General features: G+C 44.8%; 2 protein-coding genes across 3 annotated transcripts in view; one reads left to right on the top strand and one right to left on the bottom strand.

Annotated features, from left to right (window-relative positions):
* The window catches only part of LOC310666130 (intelectin-like protein), an 814,635-nt gene that overhangs the window by 550,063 nt on the left and 245,601 nt on the right, over window positions 1-18,971 (bottom strand). The window lies entirely within an intron of this gene.
* LOC310666144 (uncharacterized protein) lies at window positions 7,607-18,040 on the top strand. 2 transcript variants are annotated; one of them, XM_083416793.1, is made up of 6 exons: window positions 7,616-8,336; window positions 10,994-11,314; window positions 14,640-14,960; window positions 17,036-17,134; window positions 17,232-17,281; window positions 17,849-18,040. In XM_083416793.1, exons 1-6 carry the CDS (start codon window positions 8,294-8,296, stop codon window positions 17,879-17,881), a joined length of 867 nt encoding a protein of 288 aa, XP_083272919.1. In that variant the 5' UTR covers window positions 7,616-8,293; the 3' UTR covers window positions 17,882-18,040. The 2 variants fall into 2 exon arrangements, with proteins under 2 accessions (XP_083272920.1, XP_083272919.1); XM_083416794.1 differs by lacking the exon at window positions 17,036-17,134 and having other exon boundaries at window positions 7,607-8,336.

Here is an 18,971-nt window from a genome sequence, read left to right as displayed (position 1 = left end):
TTTCCAAATCCTGTTTTTGCCTTTGGCATCTATCTCGGGAGACTCCGAAGGAGTGTGCCTTTGCGGGTGAAGCCAAACCATTGGAAGTTTGTAGCGCCTCCTGTGGCTGTAGAGACCAATAGGGGAGAGACATGTGTTTTTGTGGTTTTTTTAAATAGTATTTATTAGAAGTTTGATAGTTACAGAAAAAGAAAAAAAGAAAAGAAACAATAAAAATGTTAACATACAATACATCAAAAATAAAAGGAAAACAGAAAAAACAATACATCAGAACAACCAGAAAAACAAAAACATTTAAAAACACATCCAACATTTCCTTATCTTTACCTTTCATTTACTTGTTTCATCGACCTCCTCACACCTCCCTTTTTTGTATTCTAATTCAATTAGCTATTTCAGCAAATCCTTTCCATCTTTCTCCATTTTTTGTTCTATAATTTGTCTTAACACAATCTAACTTTAAATTTTCCACTTTGGCCCATTAACAATCAGTTTTTACTTAATTCTTTATAGCATTTCTGCTAAAACCATATAGCTTCATTCCAGCATTCTTTTAACATTCATTAATTTTGCAATATTTCTGTAAATATACTTTACATTTTTTCCAATCTTCTTCCACCGACTCTTCTCCCTGGTCTCGGATTCTGCCAGTCATTTCCGCCAATTCCATGTAGTCCATCAGCTTCATCTGCCATTCTTCCTGGGTGGGTAGCTCTTGTGTCTTCCAATGCTTTGCGTTAAGTATTCTTGCTGCTGTTGTGGCATACATAAAAAAAGTTCTGTCCTTCTTTGGCACCAATTGGCGACCATGGCCAGGAGAAAGGCCTCTGGTTTCTTCAAGAAAGTATATTTAAATACCTTTTTCATTTCATTATAAATCATCTCCCAGAAGTTCTTAATCCTTGGGCACATCCACCAAAGGTGAAAGAATGTACCTTCAATCTCATTACATTTCCAGCATTTATTATTACATGTTTTGTTGCAGCTGGGGCAGTTGAAGGCGTCCAGTTGTGCTGCTGTAGATGCACCATGGCGTTTCTTCTGTCTGCGCTCCTCCCAGCTGTCACCCTCCTCCAAAAATTTGGGAACCCCTGATTTAATAGTGTCATAAATGAAGGTAGTTAGAAAGGAGCAGTGTGACATTTCCTGGAGCCAGTGGCATAGCGTGGGGGTGCAGGGGGGGCCGGCCGCACCGGGCGCAACATCTGGGGGTTAGGGTTAGGGGGCGCAAATCCACAGGTTAGGGGGTGCAAATTACTTGCCTTGCCCCGGGTGCTGACAACCCACGCTACGCCACTGCCTGGAGCCCTGGGGATGGCAAAAAGGGTGACAAAGTTTGCCTCTTCTGCAGACCCTCCAAGTGTCCCTATTTTCCAGGGACAGTCCCGGATTTACAGAAGCCTTCACAGTCTCTGTTTTGGTCCCAGAATGCGCCGCTTTTCATTAGGGCATCCCTGTTTTCAACGGAGAAGTGTTGGAGGGTATGGAGTTATCCGACCCCTGAAGGCAATCCTGTATAGGGAAGGGTTTTTTAAAACAGTACAGTGGTACCTCGGGTTAAAAACTTAATTTGTTCTGGAGGTCCGTTCTTAACCTGAAACTGTTCTTAACCCGAAGCACCACTTTAGCTAATGGGGCCTCCTACTGCTGCCACACCGCCGGAGCATGATTTCTGTTCTTATCCTGAAGCCAAGTTCTTTACAAGAGGTACTATTTCTGGGTTTCTGAGTCTGTAACCTGAAGCGTCTGTAACCCGAGGTACCACTGTAAGTATGGGTTTATCATGTTATTATGTATGTTGGAAGCTGCCCAGAATGGCTGGGGCAACCCAGTAAGATGTGTGGGGTATAAATAGTAAAATTATCATTATGGAATGGGACGTCCCTGTTTCCATCAGATAAATGTTGGAGGGTATGCTTCTGCAGTCAGAGTCCAGGGTTCAGCAAACTTTTTCAGCAGGGGGCCGGTCCACTGTCCCTCAGACCTTGTGGGCGGCTGGGCTATATTTTTTGGGGGTGATACGGAAGGGGGGGGCATGTCTTCTTCACCTCCTTCTTCGCTACAATATATCCATTTATTTCCAATTGTCAATGACAAAAGGGACTAAAATCTATAAAATTCATAGAAAATCAACGTGCCAATTTGCTCAATTTCTCTAGAACTCCATGACACCTCCCCTGTCCTCCATAATCCCTCAAGCAAGGTGTTAAGACCCTAATCCTGTCAAATCACTCTGCCAGGTGGCAGACTATGCATACATGGACCATTGTCTTCTCATCACCTGGACTCAGGATGTGCTTATCTACGCATATCTCCAGCTCTGCATATTCCCCCCTCCCTCCTCCATATGTTAATCCTGTGTAACCCAACCTCTTCTTAATATATTCATGATGTAATCTGTGTAACCCAACCTCTTCTTAATGTATTCATGATGTAACTGGGATGTATTTTGCACTGTATTCTGGGACATGGAGGGAAGTTTCAAAAATTCATGTCATCCCTTTCTCGCTGTTCAATCTCGACTTGAACCTTGTTGCGCAATAAACATGGATCTTCTGCAGTTTGCTCCTCTCCGGCTGAACTCATTTTCCTCCGCAGGGACCCGCGGACTTAGTCCGACGAGCTGGGTGGCAGAGCAGCCTCGCACCCAGATTTTGCCGTAACAGGGGGGAAATGAACGAATTCCTATGCCCCACAAATAACACAGAGATGCATTTTAAATAAAAGCACACATTCTACTCAGGTAAAAACACACTAATTTAGAAGGCGATTGGGCCGGATCCAGCCCCTGGGCCTTAGTTTGCCTACCAATGATTAGAAGCATGCAATCCAGTCCCCTTTTGTATCAGGCCACCTGAAGGCCAACTGCCCCTTCCACAGGTGGAGGCGCCAATTTTTCCCCCTCGCAAGGCTCCTGCACCTTGAACAGTGTTGCAGGAATTTATGTATAGGTTGGGGGGGGGGTTGCCCCTCCAGCAGATATCATGCACATGCAGCCCACTACCAAAATCACTTTTGTGACTTTTGTGATTTGTCCCCACAAAACACTTCATCACAGTTTCTTCCTATCTTTTCAAAGGGCTTTTGCTGCACGATACCAAATGTAAGAATTCGCTGATAAATGTATCTATGTACTGGCTCACAGGGAAAATATCAGAAATCCATATAGACATGTGAGCTCAGCTCCTCAGCAGCCCCTCTGCCTGAGGGATAATTCCTGGCATCCTGATACCTGAGTGCCAGACAGGTAGCCATTCCAGAAATAACAAACCCAGATGAAGACAAAAGAGTGTGATTAACTTGGCTGGGAAACAGAGAAATGTAAAGATCTCTTTTGTTACACTTGATGGGTGTTTGGTGGAGGGCAAGGAGAACCGTGCGGCAGGGTCCAGGATGCTCAGATTACTGCCACCAGACCTCCCCTTTCATGATGTAACCATGATGTATTAGTGATGTAGTTTGGGGGGGGTGTAACATGGGGATTAAAGGTAATAAAGTTAAAGGGACCCCTGACCGTTAGGTCCAGTCGTGGCCGACTCTGGGATTGCGGCGCTCATCTTGCTTTACAGGCTGAGGGAGCCGGCGTACAGCTTCCGGGTCATGTGGCCAGCATGGCTAAGCCGCTTCTGGCGAACCAGAGCAGCACACGGATACGCCGTTTACCTTCCCGCCGGAGCGGTACCTATTTATCTATTTGCACTTTGACGTGCTTTCAAACTGCTAGGTTGGCAGGAGCAGGGACCGAGCAACGGGGGCTCACCCTGTTGCAGGGATTCGAACCGCCGACCTTCCAATTGGCAAGCCCAAGAGGCTCAGTGGTTTAGACCACAGCGCCACCTGTGTCCTGATGACAACTATAGCTCACTCCTATTATCATCTCTGGCCAATTGGCCATGTCATCAATTGTGGAGCTGCACAACATCTGGATGGCTGGAATAGATTAACTCACAGCGCCACCCGCGTCCAACATGGGGATTAGCAGCTAATAAAAGTTTGGGGGCTCTTTTGTTCGGGGCTTCCATCTTGTTCCACTGTGTGGCAGGTGGGAGTCCTGTCGCAACAGTCTTCAATAAAGACCAAGCCTACTGGCTGCGGTTTTGCTCTGGTATTCCTGGCTGGTGTCCTTGTTTTTTATCCAAGGGAGCCCTCAGATTTCTCCGTTAACAACAGCTTCAGGGCGAGCAGAGAAGCAGAAGGGGAAGACATAACCTCAGAACTAGACCGTAAGGCCACCCCCATCCTCTCTCACCACCAAGGAAATGTAACGAGTGAGTAGTAAGAGAACCCACACAAGTGATGCTGACACAAACCTCACCCCACCCCACTCACCGTTCCCCCTCTTCCCCCCTCTTTTCTTCCCAACCTAACACTAAAGAAGAAGAAGAAGAAGAGTTTGGATTTGATATCCCGCCTTTCACTCCCCTTCAGGAGTCTCAAAGCGGCTAACGATCTCCTTTTCCCTTCCTCCGCCACAACAAACACTCTGTGAGATGAGTGGGGCTGAGAGACCTCAGAGAAGTGTGACTGGCCCAAGGTCACCCAGCAGCTGCATGTGGAGGAGCAGGGAATCGAACCCGGTTCACCAGATTACGAGTCCACCACTCTTAACCACTACACCACACTGGCTCTCACTGCATGCAACACTATGTCTCACAACAAATGAAAAAGGATCTGCAGGAAGCACAGCCTGAAAAAAGAGACAATGTTGTTGTTGTTTGTAAACTAAGAAATCTTTAATAAATTTTAAAAGCAACCTCAGGTGCGGTGTTGCACAAAGTACCCACTGTTCAATTTTTGCTTCTCACACAGCTGTTCAGGGCAGAGGAGCCTTGCCAGCAGGAAAAGTTGGCAACTCTTGTTTGCACCCCTTCTTCTGTAATCAAATGTAGGGCTTGGGGAGATTTTGGAAGTGGGCAACAGAAACCTCATTCTTCTCTACCTTATCTTTTGTTTATTTGTTCTGGGCAAACAATTCGGGGTTTCTTTTTCCACTGTTGCTCAGAAAAGTATAAATATATTGACCTAAGCTGCCTCTATCTTTGTGTGGTTTCCTTCTCCTGTATGTGTGAGAGCCGCAATAATACAATTTAAACCGACTCAGGTTTGGAGGTGCATAGACTTGCGTCAGAAATGCCCACAGACGCCTCAGAGACATTCAGATCCCAGCCCAACCCCAATAGCAACCCATCACCTCATCTTGCCTTCTAAAATAACATTAAGCAGCCTCTCTGCAGAGCAAAGGAGTGGATTTTTCATTTTTTTAACAAATCTAAAGCTCTCTCTTTTTTTTAATGTCTCCCTTCAGCCAAAAAGGGTTCAGAGAATGGCTTGCAAATCACACATGCAAATCAGTCTTGACCTTCATGCTTAGGAGTTAAAAATGTTGTTGTTTAGTCGTTTAGTCATGTCCGCCTCTTGGTGACCCCCTGGACCAGAGCACGCCAGGCACTCCTGTCTTCCACTGCCTCCCGCAGTTTGGTCAGACTCATGCTGGTAGCTTCGAGAACACTGTCCCACCATCTCGTCCTCTGTCGTCCCCTTCTCCTTGGGCCCTCCATCTTTCCCAACATCAGGGTCTTTTCCAGGGAGTCTTCTCTTCTCATGAGGTGGCCAAAGTCTTGGAGCCTCAGCTTCACAATCTGTCCTTCCAGTGAGCACTCAGGGCTGATTTCCTTCAGAATGGAGAGGTTGGATCTTCTTGCAGTCCATGGGACTCTCCAGAGTCTCCTCCAGCACCAGAATTCAAAAGCATCAATTCTTCAGTGATCAGCCTTCTTGATGGTCCAGCTCTCACTTGCATACATCACTACTGGGAAAACTATGGCTTTTACTATACGGACCTTTGTTGGCAAGGTGATGTCTCTGCTTTTTAAGATGCTGTCTAGGTTGGTCATTGCTTTTCTCCCAAGAAGCAGGCATCTTTTAATTTCATGGCTGCTGTCACCATCTGCAGTGATCATGAAGCCCAAGAGTTAAAAATACATAACCCCAAAGGAAAAATGGATTGGGAGGGAGGAGGAAAAAAGCAGCCAGGTTTAGGTTCTTAGTTGCCATCTCTGGGGTGGAACTGTCCAGGGTGAAGAGATACCAAAGGTTGCTTTTCTGTTCCCTTCTCTGCTGATTTCTTTATTTTATTATTATTATTTAATAAATTTGCATACCCTCCTACACCCATAGATCTCAGGGTGGGATCACAACAGAAATTCTCTGCTGTCTTTTGTAAGAACGATAATGTTTCTGCGTTTAGTGGCGCCAATATGTGCCACCAGCTGCTACATCCTGTTGTCGGGAAGAAAAACAGCATTTATCTCAGGCTCATTCTCTGAGTGAATGATAAGGATGGGGGAATATCTCAGTTTCAGGTTCACTCAGGTTCTAGTTTTCCCGATCTTAAGTTTAACGTAATAAGGTCAAAGGGAGTCCATCTAGTCCACCATGCTTTTCTCACAGGGGCCAGTGGCGGATTTACGTATAATAATAATAATAATAATAATAATAATAAATTTTATTTATACCCTGCCTTCCCCAGTCAAGACTGGGCACAGGGAGGCTAACACCAGGTATAGAAACAATTGATTAAAATACAACTTAAAAACAAGATTAAAGTACAACATTAAAATGCAGCCTCATTTCAGTAGAAACTCAAATAAAAAACGTTTCAATTTTTTATATTTTACATTTTTATTTTTGTTGTTAGCTGTCCTGTGCTCAGAAAGTCAGGCTATGAAAGCTTGATAGAAATAAAATAAATACGATCCTCCACTTTTCTTTCATTTACTCCCTTAATTCAACTTATATGTTTCCTCATATTTCAACACAAACCGCTAAGCAATTTATATATCCCAACAGAAAAGAATCCATAGTTAAATGTATGTATGTTATCAATTCCAGATTAAAGCTAAACACTACTTCTAATAGCAATTCCACCTTTTAAGCAATGTACTTAGGCAACCCAGTCAGATGGCCGGCATACAAATAATAAAAGTATTATTATTATTATTATTATTATTATTATTATTATTATTATTAACAATGCACATAAGTGAAATAAGAACCATTGAAGCAAATAATATATGAAATGTTAAAAAAAAATCAAGACATATGATATGCAATTATGCTATGCATCTTCTAGAAAATCTCAAACGTTTTAATTTCCAGAGATGTAAAAAGCAACTTCCACTTTCTCAGAAATGTACCATCCTCTTGCAACCTCTCTCGGCTGTGTATATTCTTTGACCCATCAGATGTCAAAGAGATAAACAACTACCTGACATTTAGAAGACATCTGAAGGCAGCCCTGTTCAGGGAAGTTTTTTTTTAATGTGTGACATTTTGATGTATTTTTAATCTTGGTTGGAAGCCGCCCAGAGTGGCTGGGGAAGCCCAGCCAGATGGGCGGGGTACAAAGAATAAATTATTATTATTATTTGTTGCTTCTGATGAACGATTGTGCAGTTGGACCCATCCTTGCTGTGACGTCCCCCCCATCACTAAAAACACCCCCCTCCCTGACCCCCAACCTGTGTCTGATCTGCAGCTTCAAGGAAGAGGTCTAGTCGTGTGGCCCCAGCTTTTTGCAAAGAAACACCTCCCTGTGGGCGGTTCAAGGTGGGGATGGAACCACTGAGAAAGGTCACTGTCTGCCTCCCAGGCAGACAGCGAGGGGGAATCAGCCACATGAATTCAACAGAACCACCACTGAACCTGAATTATTTGAGACGTCAAACCTACAGCAGGACTGCAGCTCAGCTTTGATGCCCCTGGTACAGTTTTGAATCCCAGATCTTAGCTATCAGGTTTCGATAGGCAGATTTGGGTTGCCTCTTCAGCACAGATTGGCAGGTGTTTGGAAGCACCCCAAAAATAAATCTATTTTTGGATGAAAATTGGGGGAAGATTTGGGTTTGCTGCAGCGGATTTTGAATCCCAGAGCTTAGCTCTCAGGTTTTGTCCCATATCTGAAGATCTCTCGTGCCGTTAAAAGCCGGCCCTATTATTCGGCAGATTTGGGTTTCCTCTGCAGCACAGGTTGGTCAGTGTTTGGGAGCACCAAATGGTTTTCTGTTTCATAAATATATTTTTTTGATGAAAATTGGGGGAAGGTTTGGGTTTGCTGCACTGGAGAGCAAAGCACTAGTCCACATGTTCCTGCTTTCGTGGTTGAGGAGAAAAGCAATCTAGCATCCTATTCCAACAACCTTCTCTGGATTTCGCCGGCTTCGCTCCCACGGAATTCGTCACACAATCACGACGTTTCGCCCTCGCCCAACAAAGGACTGCGCAGAACCGGGAAATGTTTGTATCATTTCTTGGGATCGTGCTACTTTCTCTACGCAGTAAGTATTTCTGGAACCTGATAAGTTTAACAATTCGTGGTGAGATGAGGTTTCGATGGATTTTATATATTGGTTCTGCTTTTAAGACTGCAGTCCTATATTTAATGATATTTAATATTATTCTATATTATTTTAATGAATGTTGAATGTTATTTTATTTGCATATTGTATATTGTATTATGCATATTGTCTTATTTATATGATGTTAGCCGCTCTGAGCCTGGCTTTGGCTGGGGAGAGCGGGATACAAATTATTATTATTATTATTATTATTATTATTATTATTATCACTTCTTAGGGAGTAAGCAGCGTTGAACACAGTGAGACTTATTTCTGAGTAGATATTTATAGAATTGTAGCATGCATGGATTGTGCATTTTGCGCAGAATTTTTTAAAAATAAAAACGTGAGTAAAATTATTACCTGTCTTCACCAGCAATGGACAAAGCATTCGGTTTTGCCTTCTTTCAGTTTGTCATCCCTTCCCAAAAAACCTGCTTTCTGCCACATCTCTGCATCAATTTGCAAATGTTTGTTAAAAGGCTGTATTGAAATATTTATCCATTTTCACGAGCATTTCCCATAATATATACCTCTTTGCATAACGCATGCATATTTGTGAACAATTTTGCAAAACGTGTATTTTTTCAAGCAATTTCCCATAACATAACGTAGCTTTGTTTTCACATTGTTTTCACGAATAGCTGCACACTTTTGGGTTGGACAGCTACCCTGAAATATTCAGAGTAATGTGAATTTTGTAGGAATGCTGTGTTTCAATCTGCTTATGTTTTCAGGAAGCACAAATTAGGTTGGTTCCCATTAAAATGAAAGCTGAACAAACTTCTCTCCCACCTCAAATCTTCAGCAGAGTCTTGACAAATAGCAAGATGCGCTTCAATTAAACGATGAGCATATCTTATATTTTGTGATGTCATGTCTTCTAAATTGGCAAAAAGAAACACTTTAATTTTATATAGTACAATCTACTGATTCAGTTTCAGTAATCAGTAAAGTATATTTGAATAAATATTTGAAACATTGAATAAATATTTGAAGTTTCTTATTTGGAACCTGGTTTAGGAACTTGATTGACATGTCTCCTTCCCTAAGGAGCAAAAAGGAGGTTGGTTTTCTTTTTGCAGCTATAAAGTTTCTTAAGCACCCTTGTTTGGCAGGGTAGTTGCTCCCCACAAGAAATCTGCTTGGAATTAGTTGCTAATTGCTTAACACAAAATTTGTTATGCTTGGGGATACTCACAGTGCATCTCATTCTATATTTTTTTTGTAAATAATTTGTATTCAATTTTTCCAGTATAAAATTTATACAATTCATACAGCCCCCAGAGTGGCTGGGGAAACCCAGCCAGATGGGCGGGGTATAAATAATAAATTATTATTATTATTATTATTATTATTATTATTATTATTATTACATCTTTTTTTATATATCCATTCTCTTTTTTGACTTCCCTCAACTTGGCTGATACTCCTTCCCTTCTTAATTTCTTACACATTTCTAAAACCTTACTTCTAATATTTTTATAAATTAAATCTTATTTTACTCATATTCTAACGTTTCTTATTACAGAGCTTCATTAAAGCTTACAAGCGTTATTTGATTTCCACTTAGTTTGTGCATATACTCTGTAAACTTTTCCCAATCTTCTATAAATCTCTGATCTCATCGATTTCAGATCCTTCCCGTCAGTCTATCAAGTTCTGCATAGTCCATCATCTTCATTCTCCATTCTTCTAATGTAGGTAGCTCCTTTTGCTTCCATTTCTGAGCCATCAGTATTCTTGCTGCAGTCACCGCATATAAAAATAGCTTCCTTTATTTCTTGTTTATCTCATTCCCTGTAATACCAAGTGAAAACGCTTCTGGTTTCTTAACAAAAGTGTACTTAAACATTTTCTTCAATTCATTATATATCATTTCCCAAAAGCTTTTTACTTTCTTACATTCCCACCACATATGATAGAATGTACCCTCTTTTTCTTCACAGTGCATCTCATTCTAGAGGGTAAAACTTAATTTTTGCAAATTTCTTCAGTGAGGGGTTTTAAAGCTATGTTTTTGTTTGTGTGGAATTCAAATCTGCCATTCTTTTCATGACCAGACAACATTTATCTTGGTAAAGCTATGTTTGACAAAGAAGCACATAAACTGCTTTCAGAAAACCAAATACTTTAAATTTTTCCTTCTGAAAATGTCAGGTGATGCTGAATTAACAGCAGCAGCAGCAAATGATTAATAATAATAAATATAACTGCAAGTGCCTGGCAATTATTTTACTTACCAAGCAAAGCTAAATTATATTCATTTAACCTAAATATCTTTTGCATTCTCAAGTTATGTTACAACTTTTCAGCACCCCTCATTTTCGGAAGTTGAAAAATTCAACATGTCTGAGAGAAATCAATTTCTGAGTGTGCATCCTTTTATTGAGGTTTAATAATCCTTCTGTATCTTACCCTCCATCAAGTGACAACCCAGACAGGGGCAGGGAAAGGGGGAAGCAGCAAACAGGTCTGTCATACGCACCCTATTTTAAAAGAAATATTTTATAGTCGGGGGTGGTCATTTTGGTTTTCTGTTTAGTGGGACCAACCAAATGGGACCAACCACACATCCCTTTGCTTCCCTGTTGCAGCTGCTGGATCACAGGGGATCACCGAATTCCCGCAGATGCTGGCAAGGATCTCAGCACCTTCTGGAGCCACTGTCAACATCAGCTGCAACATTCCAGAAGGACGTTTTGTGTCGGTAGTGAGCTTGTACAAAGAGGAACAGGAAGGGAGACTGCGTAAGATTGCAGAGATGTATACCACTCAAAAACCAGGAACAAAACCCCCAAGCCAAGTGAATCTGACCCGACACAACGTCCAGGGAAGAGATTCTGGGGTGTATTACTGTGTTGGAGCTATGGCTCAGAAATTCACCTTCTTTAGTGGGATGAGGCTGATCGTCTTAGGTGAGTGGCTCAGCAGATGTCAGATACTCCTGTTGTTTATTTAATATACACCCAGTCCACTTGCAAACCTGCCATAGGCCCCTAAAGGTAAAGGGACCCCTGACCATTAGGCCCAGTCGTGGCCAACTTGGGGTTGCAGCACTCATCTCGCTTTATTGGCCAAGGGAGCCGGCGTACAGCTTCCGGGTCATGTGGCCAGCAGGACTAAGGCGCTTCTGGCGAACCAGAGCAGCACACGGAAACGCTGTTTACCCTCCCGCTGGAGCGGTACCTATTTATCTACTTGCACTTTGACGTGCTTTCGAACTGCTAGGTTGGCAGGAGCAGGGACCGAGCAACGGGAGCTCACCCCGTCGCAGGGATTCAAACCGCCGACCTTCTGATCGGCAAGCCCTAGGCCACCCACGTCCCTGCCATAGGCCGCTAGCAAGTTTCAAAGAACAGCACACAAATAACTGCCCAATATCTCCTCAAGTGAAGACCCACAAAATAATTGAGTTTCTCCCCAACACAGCTTTGTTATCTGTTGCAACTGCCTGTCTGCCTGGTTTCCTGCCGCAGATATATTTAAAGACATTTTTATTTGTTTGTCCTAACCTGTTAAGCATTCTGCTCCCCAAACCTTCTGTTAATTTTGCTTTGTGGGTCTCTCTCCACCCTGCTCCAATCCATGTCTGGACGCAGCTTCCGCTACTTTAAACAAGCTCTCTTGCCTTTTTTGTTTTTAGGTTTCGTGACGCTGCTGTTTAACCACGCTGGCATCTTCAGTGGCAGGGATGGGAAACGTCAGGCCCAGGGTGTGTGAATGTTGCCTCTAGGCTCCTGGGCAGACCCCCACAGGCCATGTTCCCACATCGACCATGCCCTGCCCCCTTCAGGTCAACACCCCTCACTGCTCCACCCCCCAGTTTAAATGCTTTTGCCTGGCTGAAATGTGCCATTGAACTGCAATAACGCCTCTTGCTGGGTGGAGGATGAAGACAGGGTTGCCATATTTCAGGAAGTGAAAATCCAGAGCCAAGAGTTGTTGACCTTTCCTTTCGCAAAGTTGCTGAGCTTTAAAACCACTTTCTGAGCCACCTTTTTACAAACTTCGGCAAAAAACCCCACAACCAACCCACTTCCAGAATGGTTTTCCATACGCCTGGGTTTCCCCAAACATTCGAAACAGCTGCAGAAAATTGATGCTTTCTTGATCTGCGGAGTGTTTGTTTGATTTTATTTTGTGATCATGGTGAGCAGCCAGAAGCGATCGTATCTTAAGTGACTCGCCCTCTCAACTTCCTTTCAACAGACCCTCTGCATTGTGACTGGCTTCCTCACTCGAAAGTAAAAGTGGCTGCGCTTGACTTCGCGAGGGGCTTTTTCCCCATGACCTCTGTCTCCGCAGAACCACACAAGCGTGTGGCACTTGAAGGGGACGCATTGTGCAATAAAACAAAAGGAAATAACGCCTTATAAACACAGCATCCGGTTTGAAAGTTCCGCTTAGCCCCCCCCCCCAGTAAAATACCAGATAAGTCTTTTGGGCCTGCTTAAAATTTGTGAGGGGGGGGGCTTGTGTCTGGTCTCCATTCGCTTCCACAGTTGTGGGGGCCACCCACAACTGTTGTTGCCGGTGGACACCTTAATGGAGCCTCTGAAATAGATTCTGAATGGACTCTGGTCTGAAACCACTTGGAACCAGTGTGAAGCTCCCATTCTCATTTCTCCAGCTTTCATGGCCACCTGAGGCAAGAAAACAAGATGGCACCTTCTCCTTCCACATACAGAATCCAACTGGGTTGACACTGGGATTCCATTTAAGCCCTGGACCCAGAACTGCCTGTTCCCCTGTGTGCAAGGCAGTCTGCCTTAGGAGACAGGGTGAGGGGATGGCAAGGAGGGGGTTGCCCCCCCCCCCAATATCTGCCATCTGAGGGTAGCTGTGCCTCACTCTAGCAAATTGTGATCTCCATTCTGGGACCTTCTGGTGCGGGCAAGAAATAAATGTATTAATATGACTATTAATACTAATACAGTCCTACCTTGGAAGTCAAACGGAATCCGTTCCGGAAGTCCATTCGACTTCCAAAACGTTCGGAAACCAAAGCGCAGCTTCTGATTGGCTGCAGGTAGCTCTTGCAGCCAATTGGAAGCCGCAGAAGACCCATCAGGCGTTCGGGTTCCAAAAGAGCGTTCGAAAACCAAAACAGTCACTTCCGGGTTTGCGGCGTTCTGGACCCAAAACGTTCAAGAGCCAGTGTGGTGTGGAGGTTAAGAGCGGTAGACTCGTAATCTGGGGAACCGGGTTCGCGTCTCCGCTCCTCCACATGCAGCTGCTGGGTGACATTGGGTCAGTCACACTTCTTTGAAGTCTCTCAGCTCCACTCACCTCACAGAGTGTTTGTTGTGGGGGAGGAAGGGAAAGGAGAATGTTAGCCACTTTGAGACTCCTGAAGGGGAGTGAAAGGTGGGATATCAAATCCAAACTCTTCTCTTCTTCTTTGACAACTAAGCTGTTCAAAAACCAAGGTACCACTGTACTACTAGTAGATATTGGTAGGGCTAGGCTTAATCAACTATAGCTTAGATTTAGATTATGGTCTGTAGCATTTGCTTTATTTATTTATTGCATTTAAAGGTAAAGGTAAAGGTACCCCTGCCCGTACGGGCCAGTCATGTCCGACTCTAGGGTTGTGCGCTCATCTCACTCTAGAGGCCGGGAGCCAGCGCTGTCCGCAGACACTTCCGGGTCACGTGGCCAGCGTGACAAGCTGCATCTGGTGAGCCAGCGCAGCACACGGAACGGCGTTTACCTTCCCTCTGTTAAGCGGTCCCTATTTATCTACTTGCACCCGGGGGTGCTTTCGAACTGCTAGGTTGGCAGGTGCTGGGACCGAACGACGGGAGTGCACCCCGCCGCGGGGATTCGAACCACCGACCTTTCGATCGGCAAGTCCTAGGCGCTGAGGCTTTTACCCACAGCGCCACCCGGGTCCCTATTTATTGCATTTACACCCCTATTTATTGCATTTACACCCCCACTTTTTTCTCCAAGGAGCTCCAGGTCTTGCACTTGGTTGAGCTGCTCCTCACTGATCCCCACAGCAACCTGTGAGGGAGGCTAGGCTGAGACAGACCCAAAGCGAGCTTCCTGAGTGGAGATTTGAACCCAGGTCTCTTCCAGGCCCTAGTCCAGCTCTCTAACTCCTGCAACGGTCATTGGGATGGCTGTTTATTGGGTCTAGTTTGTTGAGGAGCCATGTCACCCCCATGAAACCTACGAGAGGGATTAATTAAAGATCTGAGGAGCCATTCTCCTGCGATTCTCCTTCTCTCCTAGGAACTTCTGGGCCAAGACTTTCCCTCCTTGCTCCTTCCGCTGCAGAAGACACGGAGCTCTCCCACCACCTTCCCCTCCTCTGCCTCCTGATTGACGCAAACCCTGATGAGGATACCTTCTTCTCCTGGGATGTTGGTGGGGAAACCTCTCAGGACCAGAAGGATGGTGACGTGATTGATGGGGAAGGAGCCTTCACCCTTTGGAGTCTGAAGGTGATTCCTCCAGAGAGATGGAGGCAAGGGATGGCTTATTCCTGTTCAGACCGGGAGAGAAGAAACATCAGTGCAGTGGTCCCTTCGAACACAGCGTCTACAACCCAAGGTAACTTGTAACCAAATAGCTGGTTCAGTTTATAGCTTTTCCATGGACTCCATTTCCCTAAATGGTGAGAATTTGCAAGGGCACATACCTTTCCTGTGGGGCCATCAGGACATGACTTTATCGGGATGTTGCAAAAGTCCTTAAGATCATAAGAAGTGTTTGCTGCCTCAGGCCAAAGGGGGGGGCATCTAGTCCAGCATTCTGTCATCACAGTGGCCAAACAGATGTCCTAAGGGGAAACCAGTAGAGTGGTAAAGGGACCCCTGACCTTTAGGTCCAGTGGTGGCCGACTCTGGGGTTGCGGTGCTCATCTTGCTTTATTAGCCAAGGGAGGTGGCATTCAGCTTCCGGGTCATGTGGCCAGCATGACTAAGCCGCTTCTGGCAAACCAGAGCAGCGCACGGAAACGCCGTTTACCTTCTCGCCAGAGCGGTCCCTATTTATCTACTTGCACTTTGATGTGCTTTCAAACTGCTAGGTTGGCAGGAGCAGGGACCGAGCAACGGGAGCACACCCCGTCGCGGGGATTCGAACCGCCAACCTTCTGATCGGCAAGTCCTAGGCTCTGTGGTTTTATCCACAGCGCCACCTGTGTCCTCATAGTACAGCGGTACCTCAGAGGTCTGTTCTTAACCTGAAACTGTTCTTAACCTGAAGCACCACTTTAGCTAATGGGGCCTCCTGCTGCCACTGCACCGCCGCTGCATGATTTCTGTTCTCATCCTGAAGCAAAGTTCTTAACCCGAGGTACTATTTCTGGGTTAGCGGAGTCTGTAACCTGAAGCGTAGTTAGGACCCGAACGCGAAAGCAACTCTCCCCTCCTGTGGTTTCCAGCATTGCTGCTCCAACTGGGCAGACAGAGCATAGCCACTGTGGCTAGTAGCCATCAATAGCCCTCTCCTCTGTGCATTTGCCTAGTCCTCTTTCATCATCATCATCATCATCATCATCATTTATTATTCATACCCTGCCCATCTGTCTGGGTTTCCCCAGCTACTCTACGTGGCTCCCAACAGAATTTTAAAAACACGATAAAACATAAAACATTGAAAACTTCCCTAAACGGGGCTGCCTTCAGATGTCTTCTAAAAGTCAGATATCTGATTATTTCCTTGACATCTGCTGGGAGGGCCTTCCACAGGACGGGCACCACCACTGATAAGGCTCTCTGCCTGGTTCCCTGTAATCTCACTGCTCACAGGGAGGGAATAATAATAATAATTTATTATTTATACCCTGTCCATCTGGCTGGGTTTCCCCAGCTACTCTAGGTGGCTCCCAACAAAATAGTAAAAAAAAACGATAAAACATCAAGCATTAAAAGCTTCCCTAAACTGGGTTGCCTTCAGATGTCTTCTAAAAGTCTGGTAGTTGTTCTTCTCTTTGACATCTGGTGGGAGGGCGTTCCACAGGGCAGGCGCCACCACCAATAAGGCCCTCTGTCTGGTTCCCTGTAGCTTAGCTTCTCGCAGCAAGGGAACCGCCAGAAGGCCCTCAGCGCTGGACCTCAGTGTCTGGGCAGAACGATGGGGGTACAGACGAGGTATACTGGGCTGAGGCTGTTTAGGGCTTTAAAGGTCAGCACCAACACTTTGAATTGTGCTCGGAAACGTACTGGGAGCCAATGTAGGTCTTTCAAGACCAGTGTTATAAGGCCTCGGCGGCCGCTCCCAATCACCAGTCTAGCTGCCGCATTCTGGATTAGTTGCAGTTTCCGGGTCACCTTCAAAGGTAGCCCCACATAGAGCGCATTGCAGTAGTCCAAGCGGGAGATAACTAGAGCATGCATCACTCTGGCGAGACAGTCCCTGGGCACGTAGGGTCTCAGCCTGCGTACCAGATGGAGCTGATAAACAGCTGCCCTGGACACAGAATTGACCTGCGCCTCCATGGACAGCTGTGAGCCCAAAATGACTCCCCTTTTAAAGTGCTCCAAGTTGGTGGTCTTCCCTGCCTCTTGTGGAAGAGAGTTCCATAGATTAATTTGCTCTCCCCTTTGTCCTAGACTGGTCCACCAGCCCCACAGTCACTGACCCCCTTTTTCTTCCTCTCTCTTCCACCTCTCCTCTTGCAGAGGACTGCAGGAACATATTGCTGATTGGGATACCCTGTTTAGTCGTTGTCCTGCTGGTTCCCCCTTTGGTCCTGCTCTGCAGAAGACTTCGATCTGGAGGTAATGCCTTTGGGGAATGAGCCGCATCACGCGGATCTGTTCCTCAGGTTTTCCTTCTGATTAACATTTCTTCTTCTTGTCCCTTTTCTCTTCCCAGGTAATGCAGATGCGCCAGTAAATCAACTGCCCATGAGGGAGATCCCACAGGTAATTCACCATCCCTGCATAGTGAAGTTTTTATTGATTTATAAAAAATATCTGTACACCGCTGTGTCATAAAGAATATATAAAACCGGTTTACTGCGATAAAAGTATAGAACCGTACAATAAAAACCATAAAAAGAAGTTGAAAACAGACATTGTGAAAGGATGTGCTCTTAATTGCTGGCACAGTCCTATTTTATTTTATTTTATTTTAATGTATTATTATTATTATTTAGGACCTTTAAATGTCATAAATTACTATTGTGCAACTAAGAAAAGAAAAATATTCTAGGGCTAACACCCTGAATCTAGTGAAAATGCTCCTTTTTAAAAAAAAAATGCATTACTTTTCAATAGTCATAGCTTTGTAATATTGCTTTTGCAACAGAAAGTGCGTAAGGCTCACGAGGTGAAAATGACTAATAACCCCAGGAAAACAAGATCGCTTTTTAAAAAATAAAAATGTTAAATTGGTCCAAGAAAAGCGGGGGGTGGGCGCTTTGCTTTTACAAATGTGGAAAATAAAAAAAAACACTAAGTGGCCTCTGGCTTTTCCATTTCCCCTTCTAGACCGAATATGCAGAAGTCCGTTGCAAGAAATGAAAAGTCCCGTTCAGACCAATCGATACAGTCAAGTGGTTAAAAAAAGCATGGTTTATTACAAGGAGAGACAGAAGGAAGACAATCAAATGCCAGAAGTTTAATATATTTTCCTCCCCACTTGCTGAATGTTGATGTTTGTATTAAACTTGATGTTTCCTCCATGAATGTCCTCATTCTCAAGAATATCCTCATGTATTGTGGCTCAGAGCATCGGCTTCGCATGCAAACGGCCCCAGGATCATTCCCCAATGGCACCTCCAGGGAGAGACCCTCCAGAGCTGCTGCCAGCCCGTGTGGGTGATATGGAGCTATATGGACCAATGGCCTGACACAGCTTCCGAAAATCATAGAGCTGTAGAGTTGGAAGGGACCCCTTGCAAGCCTGTTCCATTGCCCTCTCTCTGAAGGACCTTGATATCTCCCCTACAACTGTTCAGTGTTTCTCAGACTTGCTGTTGGACTACAACTCCTATCATCCTTAGCTAGCAGGACCAGCACTCATGGATGATGGGAGTTGTAGTGCAACAGCAAGTTTGAGAAATGCTGCTTCACCTGCTCCATGCATATTAGGGATGAAGAACGTCTGTTGCCTTCCAGATACGGGTTACAGAAAAATCCAGGTGCGAGGCTGCTCAGTCACCCAGCTCATCGGGCAGAGCCCACGGGTCCCTGCAGAATAAAGCGTCTGTAACCTGAATCATATGTAACCCGAAGTACCACTGTACTGAATTAAGTACTTAATGTGAGGTACCACTGTAGTTGCTTTGGAAGACAATCATCAGGCTTCCGTAGAAGCCTGACCAGTCCAACGAAGTTGATGTTGAAGAATCATTGCTTCAACACTGGAAATCTTTGCTTCTTCCAGTACACTGGTATTAGTTCACCTGTCTTCCCAAGTGATGTGTAATTTTTTCTGGAGACACCGTTGATGGAATCTTTTGAGGAGTTGAAGCTATTGCAATGCGCTGGAAAGAACATTACCAACATCTCCTTAACCACAACTCCCCCGTAGCTGCTGAGGTCCTCTCACAAATTCCGCAAAGACAAGTTAGAGATGAGCTTGCAGTACCTCCAAATCTGGGAGAGTTGT

Source organism: Podarcis tiliguerta, assembly GCF_965153285.1.
Source record: "Podarcis tiliguerta genome assembly, chromosome: 16".
NCBI classification, from domain to species: Eukaryota; Metazoa; Chordata; class Lepidosauria; order Squamata; family Lacertidae; genus Podarcis; species Podarcis tiliguerta.
Note: the sequence above shows the minus strand (reverse complement) of the source record. Positions and strands in the feature narration are given on the sequence as shown.